Here is a 19,991-nt window from a genome sequence, read left to right as displayed (position 1 = left end):
TCTCTTCTCCTGTTCACGGGTCTTTGAGGTTTTGCACCAGAAACGCAGATTTCTTCCATGAAAAATTTCACTATGGACATGCTTTTATCTCCAAACACCTCACCAGCGGTACATCAAGTGTACCCCTTCCTTTCTCTTTCCAGCCTTCCTACTAACATGGGGCCAACTCTAGGCAATGCCACACAAAAGGTACTCCACTCACTTCCACAAAGGGAACATCTCAGCTCCTCAAAATACGGGCAGCCATTTGATAAGGATTCCTCCATACTAGCAGCTCAGCATATATCTCATTTCTGGACTCAGAAAACATCTTCTGAAATCAGGCAGCAAGTTTTTTTGCTAATATCTCTGTATGGAGATCTAAGTTACCAACTACTCACATAGAAACAGAACAGTCTGATAAGTAGGTGACCTTTACCCCATTCCCAGGAATTATAGCACTTAAAGGGTCACTTACAGAGGCAGATCAGTGTATTAGTTTTTCTGAAACTTGTTATTCCTTCCCCTGCTCTGGACAACTTAATCTAGTATGGCAAATCAACATGGTGGGGAAGTTGTGGCTTTATTAGCACATTACTGGAAGCTTCCAGGTAGCAAAACATCATCAAAAGTTTTGCTTTCATTCCGGACTTACCTTGTCCTCCCAAGATGCCAGTTGACTTCACCACCATTTCAAGCTTTTTGTCCCAGGTAAAAGTGCGAATATAATCTGTTGCAATTAAAAAAAAAAATCCACACGCAAATATGTCATATCTGCCATAATCCAAGTAATGCTGTTCTAAAATGTATCCATTTCCCCTCAGAAAGGGCAAGAAAGCAGCAGGCTTCCACAGCCAGAACTTCAGTGTTCCCCCTACCAGTTGCCTCACTTTCTGGGGTATTGATTATATTTGGGTAGGGCGAATATGCTAGCTCAAAACCCCAACAATATCCCAGTCAACTCTTCCTGCCTCTGCAAAAACAGACTGCCCAGGCACGTTAGCGTTTCAAGGGCTCATTTACAAGAGTCACATAGCTGATCCTCATTCCAGAAACACACCGAGGCGGCCCACTTCGCTGTAACAGCTCCCACTACTTTACCGCAACAGCTAGCAGTATCAAGACTTGGACACCTATCCATTTAAGCCAGTAGTATTCCTCATTGTGGTAGCCACCTAAAGGTTCGGCAACAGAAAGCAAACACTTTTCACTTCATGATATGGAAGATTGGAAACACCACCAGTAATGCTGATTGGAAGAGGGGGCTGCAAGGAGAAGACTTCAGAATTGCTTCCAAGCCCGAGGGCGAAGCCACAGTAAATTTTTCAATACTGTGTTATCACTATCTACTAACATTTGACAACAACTGTAATTATACAGTTTTGAATTTACCGTTTCTAGATTTACAAAAGGCCACCTTAAGTATCCACATGCTTCACTTCAGCTGTCCTTTACACAAACCTCATCAAGACCTGCCAGTCTTAAGACTTACCAATTTATCTGAATATTCTTTGAAAATGCTCCCGTAGAGTGCTTTAGGACTGATACCTGTTTGTGCACTAACTAATGTCACTTCAATCCCCAAGGGCCTGAGCCCCACGCAGCAGGGCCTACAAATAAAGTCTTTACTTTTTATTTAAGCTCCTTAGAGACCTTAACTTAACTGTTTCTTGTATCACATTAGGAAATCTAAAATAGGTAGAGATTCTGACCTCAGCTTCAAACTTAGACCAAGCTAATAGGTTTTAGTTCTGCCCCCACTGCAAATACAGCTTCAGTACCTCCTAAGTTCTCAGAGTATCGTTTAGAGAACATCGTGACAGCCTGATAGAGTGGGCATGTTCTCTCTTCTTGAAGATTTGTGTTAAACAAGCTCCTTCAGATCACGAACAACTGTTCTCACCACACCGAAGGAACTGTTAGCTTTAAACATCCTCTAAAATATACTGTTTAATCAGGCAAGACTTTCCATAGGACAGTGAAAAGCTGCAAGTACAGAAGGAGCAGAGTCTTATCCCCTTTACTCAAACATTCAAGAGTGTACAAAACTAGAAAGTAAAAAACAACCTGCAGTTCTTTGTAGCTGGGCCTTCGGTTCTCAGCCAGAAGTGTTATTGGAATGGCTTTCAAGGTTTATCAGAAAAAAAAGTAATTCAGAACTCCTGGCTTGGGTCTCATCTGGAAGCATTTCTGAGCTAGGTTTCCAGACCATCTCATAAGGATGTTGTGAGGTTATGCAGGGAGAAAATTAGAACGGCAAAAGCCCAGCTAGAACTCGAGCAGGTCACTGCCATAAGAGATAACAAACAGCGCTTTTACAAATACATTAGAAACCGAAGGAGGGCCAAGGATGATCTCCATCTTTACTGGATGCAGGGGGGAAAGAGTGCCACAAAGGATGAGGAAAAGGCTGACGTACTTAATGTTTTCTTTGCCTCAAGATATTATAGCAAGATCAGCTTCCCTCTGGGTACTCAACCCCCTGAGCTGGAAGGCAGGGACACAGAGCAGAATGAAGTCCCCACAGTCCAGGAGGACATGGTTAGTGACCTGCTGCTCCACTTAGACATGCATAAGTCTCTGGGTCCAGATGGGATCCACCTGAGGGTACTGAGGGAGCTGACAGAAGAGCTCACCAAGTCACTCTCCATCATTTATCAACAGTCCTGGCTAACCAGGGAGGTCCCATCACCATCCCTGGAAGTGTTCAAAAAACACACAGATGTGCTGCTTAGGGACATGGTTTAGTGGTGGACTTGGCAGTCCTGGGTTAGCAGTTAGACTTTATGATCTCAAAGGTCTTTTCCAACCTAAATTACTCTACGATTCCCAAAATCACTTTCACATCCTGTAAAATGACTTCACCTCCAAGTTTTTTTGCACAATACATGTTTTCCCCTCTAAAGATGAATGTCTACTTTGCAGTCACAAGTCAGAGGATACGGCAAGGTAACTACTGCATTGCCACCCATATTACTGAGGTCAGACTAGACGATCAGAAATGATCCCTTGATGTTTAACTTCCTTCTGCCGTGCCTACCAATACTGTTTCTCCTTAGATGACCTCCACATAGAAGTTTAAATTTAAATGGCTACATAAACGTTACTGAACTTAACTTTAAAGATTAAACACACTAAAAAAATAACCTTCCCTACTTCAGCCGGAGTCAAAATGTAGGTTAAACACCAACTTGACTGCTTTTTCGCTACCCATGAGGCCTCTTGCTTATATTATATGAGACTTCCTGCCTCCACTCTGAACACCCATGAGAGGTGAGGGTGGTATTCCATCAGGAAAACCAGCTTTCCTGACATGTATCTCTGTGGTGGTGGTACAGTTCAAGGACTATAAACACCTAAACCCAAATAAAGCAGTTTCCCCAGCTGAAAGCAAGAAAATACAAAAGACAACCTACCGATGATCCCAACCACCAGCTCATTGTTGGTATCATCACGACCCACCAGTAGGGAATAGTCGATGATGAGGTGGCTGGAGAGGAACTGAGAATCACTGTGTATGGAAGCTCTCAGCACAGCCTTGCAATGGCAACGGATGTACAAAGGATTGTCCCGGACCATCTTCAGAAGGTTCTCATCCAGAAGGACTACATCACAGCTTTCCTTGCCTGTGTCTGTTTTGACATTTCTATTCCGGAGGGAGCCCTTCAGGTCAAAAACCTGCAAATGGAGAACAGCGCTAATTTGTTCCATTGTTCTGTGAGGTTGAAGACTTCACCACACCCAGCTGCAGTGTTTAAGAAGGCAGCACGGCAGGGCAAGTCTTTCCTTCTCCACAGGAGGACAACAGTTAACAAAAAACATTTTCATACTACAAAAATAAAAATTTTCTGAGTGAAGAGTAGCATATGTAAGCCTTTATGAATGCTCTGCTACCTCAGTTCACATGCTTTAGGCAAGTTATTTCATTAATATTTAATGTAATTTAAGGGGAAAAGGGTGTCTCTAATTTTATATTGTACAGGTAAACTCAGTTTTCCAGTCAGCTTCTACAGTCTCAAATGCTGACAACAGTAAAGTCACTGAAGAGGGAGGCGGATCTTGCATGAAGTACTGTTTAACACGTGTTAGCAAGAGACAGACCACCATTATGTCATAACGAATCTCTGGAGGCCACCAGTCCAATGCCCTGCTTGAAGCAGGTCCTGTTAGAGAAGGTTTTTTCAAGCCCTGTCCAGCCAAGATTTGACTAATTTCAGGGACAGAGTCCACAGTCTCTTTGGGTCTGTTTTAGCACCTGACCACCCTCATGATTAAAAAAAAAAAAAAAAAAAGACAAACTAAAACCCACAACATCCTTTACTTCTACTGAGAATTCCCTCAGTTCACTTTCTCCCACAAATATCCCCTGTTTGAGGTCAGGCACTGGGAGGGAAGGCAGAAAGCATTGATACTATCTAGTTTTAGAAGCGACATCTGTTCGAAATTCCTTTTCAGCATCAAGTCTGTATTTAAAGAGAATTTTCCCCCAGTCATTTTAAGGTCTTCATTCTACTGTCTTATAAAGGCCGCTTTTCCTTTACTAAGGGCAAGACTGAACTCAAAATCTTGTCCCACACATGAAGTGGTTCAGAGAGAGAACAGCAGGTTCAAAACATGATTAGTTCCCCCTCCATTACACCACCTCCACTGGTGAGGCTTTCCTTAGCAAGATTAGTCTGTAATCCCAGTTAGTTCTTCCAAAAGCTATGCAAAAAGGTTTCACATTTCCCTGATCGGGCAGGCAAAGTTTTCTCTCAGACACTGCAGATGCAGGAACAAGTGAGACTTCTAAAAACTGAAGCCTGCCCTACAGCCATCTGAACTAGCAAATACAGGCAGCAATTTACCGAGGGTCACATAACAAGAAACAGGCACAAACTCTCCCACCTTTGAGCAGCGCTAGACACAGACAGCACATGCGAAGTTAAAAGTTACCCAGACAGCCACTCGTAACCCCGCTGGCTCCCAGTCAGAGCTGCGCTGCAAGGGAACACAGCGCTGAGTTCTTACCTGAGCCATCTTCCTGCCATAGAAAAGATTTTCCATGACAAGCAGATCCAGCTTCTTTTCAGTGTTGTTTTGAGAGTTCTTGTATCCAATTCTATACACTCCAAGGATTTTGGCCAGTGCTGTGGGCTTCTGATGAAGAGAAGACACGAGGTAAGATGTCTCCATACAGGCAATCAGCAAACAAATACTAGAGGCACCACTGTTCTCTCTGTATTACAGCTTAGAAGCCGTAGCAAAATTCCTACTTTTCATCTTAAAAACACATTATTAGTACAACTCATACCCTCCAACACTTGGGTTTTACTTAAATGAAAGGGGTTAATGGAAACTGTTACTGGTCTGTAAAATACAGAACACTGTCTAAAATAAAAGGTTGATTTAAATACCTTCTGCTGAACTGCATTAATGATGTAAGTGAAGTAGTGTGGAGCAAAGTCAAGGAATGACTGGACTTCCAGACGAGGCATCTGCTTCAAGATGAATCTATCATCTGTTTTAACATCAGAGGCAACAGGGTTACATACAGTAAGTGATCTACTCTTCGCAAGTTCCTTAGGTCTGTCACGCAACTGAAGCGGTTTGACAAATTAAAGGACTACAATTCTTTTAAATCCTTAGCTACAGAAGCTCTTTTCTAGAAACTTTTTTACTTCATATATTCTGAATTTCAGAATTTCAGTCTTTTTGCAAATCAGGGAGAAGAGATTGTCTGTGCTAGATTTACCTCAGCTATATGGACTTCTAATACAGACAACAGAAACAGCCTACAGACTTTTCCATTCAAGACTTGTTTTAAGTAGAGGCCTACAATGAGCCACAATTAAAAAAAAAAATCCTATAGATGAACTATAGCATGTGGAATTAATTATAAGAAACACTGTGTCTTTAATAACCAGCTTTTCTTGAATTACACTCAAGTTTTTGTTTTCTGAAGCCTGCCTAAAAGAGTACAGCCCTTCTGCTCAACTGGCCTCCCTAGCTGCTACTACTGAGTAAGAGAACTACATTTTGTTCTGCGCATACAAAGAGACAAATCATCTGATATTGAAGATCCCGAAACAATCCACTTTCCCTTCTGAGTGGCCACTGAGTCAGCAAACCTCTGGCTAGGCATAGTCAGGAATTAAATGACACACTAACCACCACCATCCCCAAATAATACCCTCTCGTTATGAAGGGGGAAGAGGCTGCATTTACCCTCAGTCACATAGAACGCAGCCCCAGATTTGCCACCTCGTGCCTGCCAGGGCATAGAGTGAGAGAGGGATCGGATGAAATCCTCTTCACTGCTCCCCAGTATCACTTCACGCATCTTGTGAAACTCGCCAGCGTAATAAATCCGGCAGTAGAACTTGGCATTTGCATCTGAAAACTCTGCAAAAGAAAGGTCTTCCTCAATAACAGCACGTAAAACTTACTGACTACCCAAGATGACACTTAAAAGATTTTATTAATGTCTAGAAGAATATTATTGTGCTCAACATTCCTCTCTCGTACCTATTGTACTGCGGAAGTTTAAACAAACAAGATTTAAACGGAAAATGTACAGGGAAGTCAACGCCCTTTAGGTTAGCTCACAGTATATGCCATGGAAAAGCATCCAGACAAAGGATCAATTAAAGAAAAAAAAAAAGTTTTATGGGGTATTCTTGAGAGACTGATTACAGTAAGTAAAAATTGCATTGCTCTGTTCTTGATTTATTTTTCCTTCATTCTCAATACAAAAAAAAATTAATTAACTTCAGGATTTCCATTACATTTGTATGAATAAAGGAGTCTGTCAGCTAAGACTTCAAGTTACTGTTTACAACTACTCACGGAGTTCCACATGGGGATTCACCAGCTGTTTCTTCTGTCCATCTCCTCCATCTACATCATCTGAAGACATAAAGGGACAATTCATTCAGGATTGTTCTTTATTATTAAGAAAGCCATGTAAGATACTACTTGTCAACTCATACTACAATAAAAACATTTTATTTTTTCAAGAATACAGAGAGAACTACACATAGGGAATGCGAGATACAGCTATAATGGTATGATATATGTATGCTAGAAGAGCAGTGCTGTTCATGGGTCAGATAACTACAGGCTTTCTCTTCATTAATTTTCCATGAGCTGAAACAATGGAAGACAAAAAGGAAGCGAGGAAGAGAGAGTAAGCTGATTAACTAGAGTCAACTCAATCCAAAGGCATTCAAACCCAGACTACAAAATGTCCCTATAGTCACCGGGGTTTGAAAGACCCTATTTCCCTTCTCATAAAGCAAAGCAATGTCTTTAGGAGGAACCTAATTTGATGCTCAAATCATTCATTTTCAATGCATATTGAGTAATCTTGGACTGTTGAAAAAGTATGAGCAGAGTGTGTTCCAGGCCTTAGAAATATGATTAAGTTTTGGGAGAAGTAACAGCCCAAGACAGAAGATGGACTCAACAGTCTTGTACCTTGAGTCTCTGCTCCCTGGTTTTCTGCTCCCTCTTTGCCCATCTGTCCAACCTGGTAGTAGGCACTATCAGCACCACGTAAGGTCTCCTTCTTCTGGGAAGACAGGTCTGGACTCTTCCCTCCCGTGCCACGGAAAAATGACAAAACACCAGATGGTTTCTTCGCTACAGTGAAAAGGAATAAAGAAGTTGGCCTTGGCATTTCCACAGGCAGTTTAACAAAAGCATGACTCATATGAGCATTCTCCATTCATTGTTCAAACTACAGGAATGAAGTCGTTACACTGTAACTCATTTGCTATTCTTCAGGCAACCAAGGTCCATCAGGTCAGCTGATTTACGTGTTCCAAGTACCATGCTGGAATGGTGAGTCACTTGACAACACAGATCAAGTGTGAGCATCTTTAACGTAAGAACCTCACTTCTCCATTTCAAAATATTTTAACTGCTATCTTTTTAAAGATGACAGTGACAAGAGATCGGAACATACGGGCGTCATACCCTACTGAACAGACTGAACTCAAGAACAAACCAAGGTCTACTACATCATAACATACTAAATCAGGGAATAATAAGTCTGATCTTGTAAGAGTCACAGAAAGACATCATGGGCACAGACTTTAAAAAAAAAAAAAAAACACACACACATGCCCTCACCCCCTCCTGTTCTACATCAAGTCAACTCTAGGACTAGTCACAATTTCAACTCAGAATGCATTTTCTTTGTTCTAACTTAACTTTCACAAGAGTTAGAACTCAGGTTAAGTGGACTCAAGTCTGAGCTGAGATTAGCACCACAGATAAGATTTTGGCAAAATCATCTTACGCTGTTCTGGTTCTGCATTGCGATTTGAAGGACCCATGTTAGCCTCAGGCAGGCGGACAGGGCTACTGCTCTTTGGTTTGCTGTCTGACATGCTGAAAGGAGAAAGAAAAAAAACCCATAAATACTGCTACCCAGGCACACACTGTACAATGTTACTCCTGTACATTTATTTCTCCTCCATGCCTAACACTAAATACTGCTAAGGGAAGAGGATGCAGTTCAACATTGTAATGGTGTTAGACTCTCCAAAGCTGTTCTCCACCTCATTGAGAGAAACCTCTTGGGGCTCCATAGCAACAGTTCCATCCATCACCACACGCAGAAGTAAGCAGGCCTAGTAATCCCTACCATGCACGCAGTCAGGGGATCAGGTGATGGAGCCAGCACAGTCCCCAACGTGAAATGGAAACTCAGATACTGCAAGTACGTGTTGGCTGCATGGAATGCATCAGATTCCATCAGGAAGCTAGGATGCTAACAGAGGCATATTTTGAGGGTCCTTCTCCATCCTAGTTTTGGCTTATTCACTACAATCACTGTGCCTTTCACTGTGTACTACAGCTCCTGCACGTAACCTGTTCGGCTGTAGTCCTTCTTCAGAACTGTTCTTCAGAGATGCTTTGGACAACTCATCCAGGGCATTTCTGTACTCCTTGCAACTGAACGGAAAAGAAAAATAAAAGAAAGAAAAGAAGGAAGAAAAAAAAAAAAAAAAAGGAAAAAATGTTAGCTGTTCTGTGGGAGACTTTGTAACACTAACCCAAAGACTCAGTTCAGAGTCAACCACAGGGGAAAAAAAGCCCTCCACAGTACAAAAGCCTTTCCATTTTTTCTTACAATTAAAGCTTCATTCCCTTACAACAGAAGCTGCTCTAGATCATACTGCAGGAAAAATCCCCCCTTGTTTCTCCCTCTTCCACAATTTGAGAATGTGCTTCTCTAGAAGTCTGCCATCATGTGACACAAACCCCAAGATTTACTGGCACAGCTAGTTTGGAGAACTGAGTAGTAGCAAGAGCTACTACAACCACAGGAAAGTATTCATAATGCAGTCTGTCTCTTGCCTAACCATTGCTCCCTAGCTCAGTTGCAATTTATCCAGGCTGGAGAGATGAGCAAAATTTAGTAGCACTTCTTTCTCTAACAATATCACATTACAGGGAACGCCAATTCATTTTTTCATACTAGAGTTTGGCAAGAGAAAACCAAAATCCAGCTGTAAGTTGGAAGACCTACTTTCCCTATCTCAGTAGTAAAAGGAGAGAGTGTCAGCTCTGGCAGAAACTCTCAACACTGCTGAGTGAAAAAATTCTGTCATGCTTGTTACCTATCACTAGGATTTAAATATTCCTTGCACAGAAAAGCTGCCAAAGTACATGTGCCAGATGCACAGCAAAATCACACCAGTACCTGAGAGCAAAAGCTATAATGGAGCTTGGTTCTTTCTCGCAGACTGCAATAGGTACACGTTCATGTTCATACATTAGGTAGTGCTTATCCGGGTCACTAAATGAAAATGACATAGGGAGACTGTTAGAAGATGGTAAAAGTTTGTGGAAAGAAAAAGTTTTGGTCAAAACCCAGATCTCATCACCGCACTCCCAGGCACAAGCTGCAAGTCTCAGCGTGGAACCAAAGCTCCCCAGATCAGCGTCTCCCAATAAGCACATTCATAGCTATGTGGTTAAGTCTAAATGGTATGTGTTAGGGCAACCAGCACTTCAAGCAAGCTGCTTATATCAGAACACCAGCTCCAAGTTAGAGTAAGAGTCTGTTTCTGCTTAGCAGCCACTGTTACTAACGGCACCAAAACCTGCCTGAGTTTGGGCTGACTGTCCTGCAGCATGATCTGCAGAGTGAAGTTAGGGGACACACCTGCAATCTTTTCTGAACCAGCAGTTTAGTACAGAAAAATCCCCAAAGCCTCCTGGGTTTCTGTAAGATTTCCTTTTACTGACCCGTAAGGTCCAGTTATTTAACTTTTACCTCATTAGCTCACGGCCTCCACTACTACCCTGGCAAGGATTCAGAAGTTAAACTCAGGCTGCCAAACGTTAGGCTCATGTCAAACAAGAAACACTACAAAGCACACAGACCAAGTAGCTGAAAGACTTTCCAGCCTGCCCGTTTTCACATGAGGGGGGGACTTGAGGGCACATGCAGTAGCCACTGAACCTGACCTACACCCAGGCAATGCCAATTTGAGTCCAACCCTTGGAAGAGGTCTGGAAGCAAAAACAAGAGGCAGCATGTAGCTTTAGTAAGTCTTTGTTAAGGAAGGACATTTCTGCTCCCTCCCTGCAGCAACAAAGCTAGAAGGTTTCTCCCTCTTCCCCTCCCATAAGAGATCTGAGGAGGCATGCTAGGAGGAGGAGAAACTGATAATGTATAGGGACAAGGGTGGCGTATTAATAAGAAAAGCGGGTAACCTACAAACACCTAGAAGGGACACAGAAAACTTCTTACCTCGACCAAGTTCCATAGCTTATTCAGAGGCAAACCCAAGTAAGGACTTAAATTATATACTGCGCAAAGGAAGCATGCATGGCTGTTTGCAATTTGACCAGGCTACTGGTTTTCTACCTCATATATATTATGCAGTACTTACAAGGGAAATGGAATGGGGTTATAGTTGTTTCCAGGCAAAAAGTTAGCCAAAATAGCTTTCATAGTAGACTTCTCCTTCACTTGACTGTCTGTAGATCCCAGTGAGTGTCCATCAAACACATCTGAAACAGAGATAAGTTAAGTCTGCATCAAAAAAATCAAACTTCAAGCTGTAAGTTCAGACCACGGTTACCAGGTTTACTAAACAGATCTCACACACTAGCAACAGAGAAGCAAGAGAAAGAATACAAGGCCACAACTGAACTATACCTTCTGAGCTGCTTGTTGTATCCTGTTCAGACAGTGTGTTGGCACCAGTCATATGCTCCGATACAACCTCTGGAGAGGTGGGCAGCTGAAGATGGGTGGAGCCTGTGGAGCTCTGACTTGATAAAGTAGTCAGGAATCGATCCTCTGAGATTAGAAGGACAGAAGAAAGCATTTTACATGGCTATCAGAAGTAACATTGCTTGCTCCCAGGCCAAGCTATCACCAGTGTCTATTTTCAGTAAGTTTTTATTTAAAGCAGGTAAGGCCACCCACCCAGAGCAAAGAAATGGGCAAGCCCATCAGCGTAGCACATAACCTCCAGAAAATGCATATACTTATACCCACTACTCTCAGTTCCCACAAATTCTCAGTATGCCTCACAGATAAGAGGTCTCAGCACGCACAACTACTTCACAGAAGAGTTGAGAGGCATTTCCCCCAAATTCCTTGTTATTTAGAAAGCCTCAGAGTTTTTGAACAAGCTCAAAGGAAAACCCTTGCTGGCCCCTTTAGCATCGGTAGTAATACAGCTTCAGATTAGAAGCAGACTTTGCTGTTTTTAATAGTAAGCTAGAAATCGGCTTATTCCCATCTGACACAAGGAGCATTCACCATTCCTCCAAATTACTGAATTTGACAAAGGCTCCCATGTTATATCAGGGAAAGGGTTACAGCAAGCTTCTCTTGGTAGTTTAAGAAAAATAAATAAACGATCAAACAAACAGACCTTTTTCTCCATTTTGCAGTGCTGGAGAAGCATTGCGTGGGGAAGCATCCATGCTACTGATCTAGGCAGAACAACAAAATGCCGATGCTGATGCCAAACTCTTTATAACAGCTGTACCCCTTCCTCTGTGGTACACTTGCAAAAGCAGATGTGCCACAACAGAACACTCCCACCCACTGTTCTCAGCCTCTGTACTGTCGCCGTATCTGCCACCAGATGAAAAAGACAAGGCAACAGCAACCCAGCTTCACAAGATGGTTATGACTGCCACCATCTCTGTATGCTGCTTTAAAGGCTACACTCTTCTTCCATATAAACCTACTTGCTGCTAGATGAAGGCAACGTGCGTTTTAACATCCAAGAAATGCGTGTGAAGTGGAAAGGACGTGCATGCACACAACAGAGCAAACCCAGGGTCTCATGGGGTTACTTAGCGCACCTTGCTAGTGTTAGAACTACGGGGAGTTCAGTCTCTCTGTACGACGCTTATATTGCACTGCCTTGCGGTCTGGCCATTTTCCTCAAGAGTGTCAGCTGCCCAAAGGCAGCACGCTGGCAGCTCCACCCTTAGACAGAGCTCTTGAGGCACCAGTTCAAAATCATTTATACATCCCCTCAGCCAGTTCCCCCAGGACATATCACAGAACAGAGATGAGCCTGCAAATTCCTTATTGTTCTTCCCTGGTTTCTTTACTCTGCCTCTCCTGATATTTTTTTACTTTTCCCTTTTCACAAGGGATAAACCTGATGGGCCTAGGGTCTAACAAGGCAACCTCATTCTTATCTAGGCATACACTTGACAATCAGCTCTCCACTGTCAGTATTCATATTAACACCATGCAAACACCACAGAAAATCATCAAATCTTAGTCATAGTCTTCTGTATAATATGGCTCTTGATTCACATCTTTAGGAAAAGATACATGCAATTCAAGCTTTTACAGCTGAAAGCTACATGATGCAGTAAAACAAGTTTACTAATTATTAAAGTGACCTGAAACCAGTCTTAAGACTACTGTGTTGCCCCAGGGGGGTAAAAAAATAATATGTTTAAGTAGCTTCTAGCCTGCTACTTATACCTTGCTTTCTTCACCTTGCCTCAGTCTCCCGGGGCTGGGTGGTACTGATGGCCGTTTTCTCCCTTTCTCTTGTTGGAAGAGATCCTGCAATCTTAAAAACAAAGCAGGGGGGGGGGGAATAAAAAAACACCACAAAACAAACCACCAAAGAAAAATTAACCAAAAGATAGGTTACGGATATTAGCCGTGAAAGGCACAAGTTATAAAGTTTCTCCACAGTAGCATGCAGCCTTCACAAGTCTTTACTGCAAGCTCAGATGCTTGCTAACATGTGCCAAAGCTATGTTTCAAATGGCAAGACACAACATTTTCTTCACCTCTGAAGTAATTCCACCCAATTGCCTACTCATGCTCCCCTCTTCCCCTCTCTTCCACCTTTATTCAAATGACACTTTCTCCTCTCAGATGCAAGCTGTGCTCTACACCACAGTACTTTTATTATATGGCCTCAAATGATTTTCTGTTCCAATCAACCAGCTCTGTGGTCTTAACTGGCAGAGGACATTCAGCACAAGCTGTACAGATTGTGTTATGACAGCAAGCGTGCTATAGGAAGAAAAAGTACAGAACCTCTTCCCACGTATAACCAACACATTATCAGTGTTGCTCATGGTTCCAGCACGTGCCCTCTTACCTGTTGTTCCAGGCTTGCAGCATCTCACAAAGTCCTTGCTTTTTAGCTATCAAAGACTCAAAAACAGATTGCAGCTGTTGAGGTGTATCTAATGATGATGACAGCAGCCTTGCTTGGATTTTCTCAGTCCAGTTTCGAAATTCCCCCTCTTCCATCTGCCAACAGAAAAACTGTCAGTGTTCTGTCACCAGAGATGACACTAGATCCGAGTGGCTTCTCCACACACTTTGCCGCCTATGGTCTGCCAATGCAGAAGGAATCTATTACCTCCTTTTGGGCAAAAAGGTCTTCCATCTTCTCTTCCCTCGTTTTACTGAAAGTATCCGTTTTCAGAGAAGCAAGGCGGTCATCAACAGCAAGATACACTTGTGACACCCTGTGAACAGGGATGCAAAGAGTTAAGCTGTGACTACTTAGGACATCTTCAACATCCTTTATTAAAGTCTGAACGTGTTTAAGGCTAGCATTTAAAAATGCAAAAGACAGTATCTGAGAGTCTTCTGCACAGTAGGCTGTCCCACTGAATTTATAGAGAAAGTTGGAAAAAAATCGTTAGTATAGCAGAAACCTAGAAGTTACACACACTGACGCTCCTCTCCACCACTTATTGTTTGCAGTGGAAGCTGTCAGAGCACAACACAAAGGTCACAAATACCTTGCTAGCAAAAAGGAACTGTTTTGTCACCTGTGTCTAGGAAGACTGGGGCTGCAAGCCAGACCTCCACCAGCAGGGCTCAGAGACAGCCAGGGTGAGAGTACCTCTGTTTCAGCTCTAAACAAAGCTCCACAGGTTTTGAAGTCAGGCAGTCACAGAGACATCAGCCACATAGGAATGCCACCACCGGGCAGAACAGCAGTCAGGCTGGATTTAAGTTTCTACCGTGCCCATCTCCCACCTTTTTTCTCCTATGTTTAGAAGGTGTCTAGGCTTACAGTAGTTTACCTTAGACTACAAGAAGGTACTAGACTGTCTGCTGTTATCATATTCAATAGCTAACAAAGGTAACGTCTTTTACACACCAGAGAGTTTAGTTGCCACACCACCAATATAACAAAACCAGTTCTGTTAGGACAACAGATCTGAGCGATGCTTTTGCAGTTTTTCTGGCCTGAAGGCAGGATTTAAACTTGGTCAGATCTTCCAAAAAAGGAACATTAGCAAAGTGTAAAAAGCATTACCTGCAGTTTTCAGATTAAACTGTCTAGGACTACCTCCTCTGTTCCATTTTTAATATTATGAGAAGGAATTAAAAATACTTCATGAGTGCCTGAGTAGGCATTTTAAAGAAAAGGTGACATTTCAGACACCAGCTGAAGGTCAAATTTTCAGTGGCTACTTGGCAACATCATTTAGAACTATGCTGTATCACTCAGATATCAATGCAACATCCGGGGATCGAGAAGAGAACCTTAAATTTCTACCAGCTATGTTTAAGCTGAATTGCCACCAGATGAAAAAGTAAGAAATTAGTACAGAGCAGGTAAAGGTAATAAAGGAGATTCCAATGTTGACTTCCCTAGAACTATATACACATATAAAGGTGTTTTAAACCATTACTTTCCAAATAAAGAATGAATGTTTAGCAAGTCTTATTTATAGTAGCAAAAATAGTTTTGTGTTCTGCTAATAGAAGTCCAAACTACAAATAAGCTGAGGAAGGCATTGAAAACAAAGCTTACTTTTGAGAGAAATCTTTGAGATCCTGTAAAATAGTAACCTTTAACGGAGCCTGCCGTTTGATGTAGATCTTGGGCAGTGGGACACACACTTCAAGCAGCCGGATTGGGGAGTAGCTGTGAAGGCAATACAACAGCTATTAACAAGATTCTCCCCACACAGTGCTAATTCCGCACCATACTGCGGTTTGTGGCCCTTATATGAAAAGATACCGTATCAACATGTCCTGGGCTTTAGTCACTTTTAGTAGCAGTAACACCCGGTTCATTTATCTCCTAAGCAAAACGTAAAACCACAGATCATATTGCAAAAACTAAGTTCTGAACATTTTCAAGATTAGACAGGAAAAAGCATTTCCCTTTTGTATGACGAACTGGAGCCACCTACTCTTAGGAACACTGCCTACCCACCCCAGCCAGAACAGCGATGGCACTCACAATGCCCTCTGCAAGCCAGCACACACCCCTGCTCCTGTGGTTACAGTGCAGTTACACTACCCCATGCTATACCCAAAGCGAAGGACAGACCTGATGAATCCTTACTAGAGCTATATGCTTCACATAGTACTAGAGAAAGACAAGGAAGTTTTTAGCAGTGGACCTCACCTGAAAGATGCCACCATCTGATTATAGGAAAAATACTGGTGATAGTCATGGTGAATGGAATGACCACAAGGCTCGGCATTGGCCCTCCGAGTGTACTGGTGCCCATAGAATCTCAGCTCAAGGTATTTTGCGAAAGACATAGACCAAGAATCATTAGAAAGAGGAACAACGGGTGTCACCTGAAAAATTGAAAGCCAAGTGTTTTAATTTCATCCTGCCACCAAGATTAAGGACAGGCTAACCTAGCCAGTAATCTAGTATTTCTAGTACCACAAGTACCCATGGCCCGAAACAAACTAAACAACAACAAAGATAGCATTTATGCAAAGCTAAGGCTAACACATAGTTAAAAATCAATTGGATAAACAACAGCTGCTAGTTGATGATGACAGCTGCTAAGCTGGGGGAGTCCAAACATAACCTTGATAGAGACTTATCTCTCAAATGCTATTTCCCTGCATAGAGACAATTTCCAGCAACCCAGCCAGCAGCAGCGGTTTCATCATATACTTTTCCCCCAGTGCTTCTTGAGCTACAAATACATTGGTATTGCTCTGCAATGTATTTCAACTTCAGCAGTGCTTGCAAGCTTATAGTAGCCAATTGCTTTATATATACTTAATAGCCACAAACATATTAGTGTTTACATGAGCACACAGAAATGAAAGGTTAGAGAACAAGCGTATATACAGCCGTGTAGGGCTTGCCTTCAGCAAATTACATTAACTTCCTCCGGGTATCATTAAATCCAACAGCCGTGTTTAAGCCGGTGTAAGTATGTGAATTGAGTCATCCACATGGGTAATTGAGATGTTTTGCATTTCAGGCACTACATGAATCTTTTTTTATTGTTTTATTTCTCATCCCTCTGAAGGCTCTCAAGTTTTGCAATGTTTAGCTTGAAGTAAGTATCCAGTTGGTAATGTTTTTTTAGCTAAATTACAGAGCAAGTTTCAGACAACACAGAATCTTACTATCTTGTGGGTTTTTAAAGCAATTTATCGTTCCTCTAATGAAGATTTTACTTACTTTCTAATAACTGCTAAAGGAAGTCTAGACACCACATGGACACACTGCACTGTCCAGTTCATAGCAGATCAAAGAATACCAAGTGTTTTTAGCCAATTACTAAGCCAGCAGGTCTCAGTGTCTGCCCTTCCCCATGCACGCATTCCTCTGACACTCATCCCGATTCACTGCAGGGAAGGGACCATACTCTTCACCTCTACGAGGGCAACGCCATTTTTTCCATGTGTCAGAAAGTACAGGGCCAGCCACAACAGGAACATTAAATTGGAACAGCGATGGTTCTTAAATTCACATCCTTACCTGTTTGCACAGTCTACACCAGGAGTAAGTCAGAATGGTGTGCTGGTACCCAGGGACCGGGGAGTCCAGCTCCTTTAACACAATTTGCACACAGCCTTGCCCGTGAACAAAGCGACGAATGTGGTGCACCATTGGTGTTTCACAGAACATGCTGGGGCACTGGTAGGAAGGCCTTATGCAGAGAAATGGAAATACTTATGATCATATGCTAGGTACTGCTGAAGAACTGATTCAACATATCTAAGGTGCCTTTTAATATCACAGTGCTATTTATCTTTCCTGTAAAAGTCTCCAAAGCCTCTAGTGAAGGCTAGTGTTTAGGCAGTGTGAACTGTAGTCGTTTAAAATAGCATGTAGGGAAGTTCCCTTGCCAGCAATGTATAGGTCCCAAAAGCAGTGACTAAATACTGGTTGCCATCACAATCTTTTTACAATGTATCGCTTTCTACCAACATATTCCATATAGTCCACAAAAGAGGGATCAAGCATCTGGAAGTGCTTGGCACCAAATTAGAAAACAACTTTGGCAGTGCACCATAGCAAAGGCTACTGAGGACAAAGATGTGCCAAAGAGTCTTCAGAATGGTAACATTTCAGCTCCTTAAGGAAGAGGTGAGCAAAATAGTGCCATATAACTAACCTCTCTGAACAGAAAAACCCATGACCTTTCTTTGGATGGGTTTCTTTTAGGTCAGGGAAGAGAGACTGACATCCGAAAAATAAAAGCTGAATCGTTTAGGTACCAAAGTGAAATAGGAATTCTTCACAAACAGGCAGAAAGAGCCCAAAAGAGCCCAGATCCTCCTTGCTTATACTGCAGGGGGGAAGGAAAGAATTTTAATTCCTGAAACTATGGAGACTGAGAAGCATTTGCTTTAGCACACACCAGCTGGTCAGCAGAGAGAAACAAGAACTCAGAAGTGGGCAGCTAAGCCCCTCCTGCTCAGTGGTCAGCACAAGGAAAATTACTTGTTCCTCCAGGGAAGGCTGAACGTTAAGAGCATTTTGCTACTGCAAGTGACCAATGGAGAAAACTGAGAGGAGCCACAGGATACCCATCCAGTTTCACAGCCTGCTGAGACTCTGTATGGTGTTCTGGCAGTACTGGTTATTACTGAAACATAACAACGTGCACCTCTGTCAGATGAAATAAATTACACAGTACTCTGCCAGGGCTAAAGGTCTTCTGGACTATTTACCTTAGCCACCTTGCAAATAACACAATGCCTTACTCTGAGATGTTCAGATAACACTAGAAGAGTAGTTTTTTTCCCCAGAACTTGTATTTAAGTTCAAATAGGAACCTCAGAAAACTGTCATCAGTACAGTTGTTTCCCTTGGAAAACAGCCACTTGGAATACATGCTCAGACTATTAACTAGGCCCTCAAAGCCCTGATCACTACAAGAAAGCGCTGAGTGCACACATCTGTCTTTATGAACTTACAAGTCTTGTTTCATAATCTGTTTCACCTGCTCATTAAAGGAAGTAAAAGGGACAGGAACAAAGTGGGAAAGCTGTGGATGTATTTGCTTGTAAGGTATGAGCATGAGTAAGCGAATTCTTACATCCTGTTCCTATTTCACTGCAGCATGATAATACAAAGGGAGCCACAGATTTAAGTGGTAAGCTTTACTAGGACACATCTGGCTCTGCAGACTTGCATGCTATTGTCCTGAGTGCACAGGGAGTCAGTGAAGAGGGCAACAGGTCGACTTCACAGAGCGATCAAAAGCTTTTGTTTTGTTTAGAATGAGACTTAGAACGAGCTCCTCCTCACCTGAAACAGTAGCGCTCCAGAAAAATCCCTAGAGTCAGGTCATTTTTCCCATAGAATTCCATGGTCACAATCCTAAAGCAGAGAGAGAAAAGCTTTAGAGGGTGGATATTGCCACTGTTAGCTGTGCAATAGCCTTTAGCTGCACAGATTTACACCTGCTGCTAGCTTTTTGTCTGCCCTGTACACCTTCAAAGGCTTTTTTTCCTCTTGGCTACCCTTCCTTGGATCCCTGCTGTCAAGTTTGTTAACAATGAGATCAGAGTCTTACAAGAACAACTTTCAACTTGACATTTAAAAGTCAAATACAATTCAACCACACTTCTAAAGATCATTTTCAACAATATCTATGCACAGAAGTCTAGAGAGCTTGAAGCCTCAAACACTAACATTTAAACAGTGACAAAAACAGTACATCCAGAAGATGAAAAAAACCTTGAGAAAACTTTATTCTTCCAGAAAACTCAATAGCAACTTTTGTTTTCTCAGAACCTGAGGGGATCAAGCCATTTAAAAGGTTTATCAGTTGAAGTGTCACAATTCAAACATCTCTAATATCAGTAATTTACATCCTCTTACTGTTGCTGTTCCGTAGGCTTATGCCCACCTTCTTTGGTTCATTCCTAAGCTTTTACAGCAAGTCTAGACCTTTTCTTGTAAGTGAGCCACCTCTATATTTTCACCTGAGCTAGATGATGAAACCCCAAGACTTGTCCCGTTTAGCAGAGCTAAAAGCATGTCATAAGTTGCACACAATTAACAAATTACAGCCCCCTAAACTGGAAATTCTTAATGCCACTGACTATAATATGAGAAAGTTAATAATATATTAAAACGGCACTCTCAGATAATACAATCTGCAAGTATTCTGAGATTCCCTCAAGGTTTGTTTTGGGGCTTGGACATTCTTCCGTGTTTATATACACTAACTCTTCCCCACAAGACTTCATGCAGTGCCCTCCCCACACATTTATTACTCTGCAGTGAAAGGACTAACTAAAGCATTCTGGTTTAGGCTGGGCT

General features: G+C 42.2%; 1 protein-coding gene across 7 annotated transcripts in view; it reads right to left on the bottom strand.

Annotated features, from left to right (window-relative positions):
* The window catches only part of PIKFYVE (phosphoinositide kinase, FYVE-type zinc finger containing), a 69,728-nt gene that overhangs the window by 4,005 nt on the left and 45,732 nt on the right, over positions 1-19,991 (bottom strand). For all 7 annotated transcript variants that reach the window (XM_055719255.1, XM_055719257.1, XM_055719258.1 and 4 more), the window contains 20 exons: positions 18,972-19,043; positions 17,193-17,364; positions 15,864-16,042; positions 15,261-15,374; positions 13,848-13,956; positions 13,581-13,735; positions 12,947-13,037; positions 11,868-11,928; positions 11,141-11,284; positions 10,872-10,992; positions 9,674-9,769; positions 8,839-8,922; positions 8,264-8,355; positions 7,438-7,602; positions 6,808-6,867; positions 6,187-6,363; positions 5,376-5,479; positions 4,990-5,118; positions 3,396-3,657; positions 635-709 (listed from right to left, as the gene is read on the bottom strand). In XM_055719255.1, coding sequence (XP_055575230.1) covers positions 635-709; positions 3,396-3,657; positions 4,990-5,118; positions 5,376-5,479; positions 6,187-6,363; positions 6,808-6,867; positions 7,438-7,602; positions 8,264-8,355; positions 8,839-8,922; positions 9,674-9,769; positions 10,872-10,992; positions 11,141-11,284; positions 11,868-11,928; positions 12,947-13,037; positions 13,581-13,735; positions 13,848-13,956; positions 15,261-15,374; positions 15,864-16,042; positions 17,193-17,364; positions 18,972-19,043 — 2,462 coding nt within the window. The remainder of the gene's footprint in view (positions 1-634; positions 710-3,395; positions 3,658-4,989; positions 5,119-5,375; positions 5,480-6,186; positions 6,364-6,807; positions 6,868-7,437; positions 7,603-8,263; positions 8,356-8,838; positions 8,923-9,673; positions 9,770-10,871; positions 10,993-11,140; positions 11,285-11,867; positions 11,929-12,946; positions 13,038-13,580; positions 13,736-13,847; positions 13,957-15,260; positions 15,375-15,863; positions 16,043-17,192; positions 17,365-18,971; positions 19,044-19,991) is intronic.

This window comes from Falco cherrug, chromosome 8 (assembly GCF_023634085.1).
Source record: "Falco cherrug isolate bFalChe1 chromosome 8, bFalChe1.pri, whole genome shotgun sequence".
NCBI classification, from domain to species: domain Eukaryota; kingdom Metazoa; phylum Chordata; class Aves; order Falconiformes; family Falconidae; genus Falco; species Falco cherrug.
Note: the sequence above shows the minus strand (reverse complement) of the source record. Positions and strands in the feature narration are given on the sequence as shown.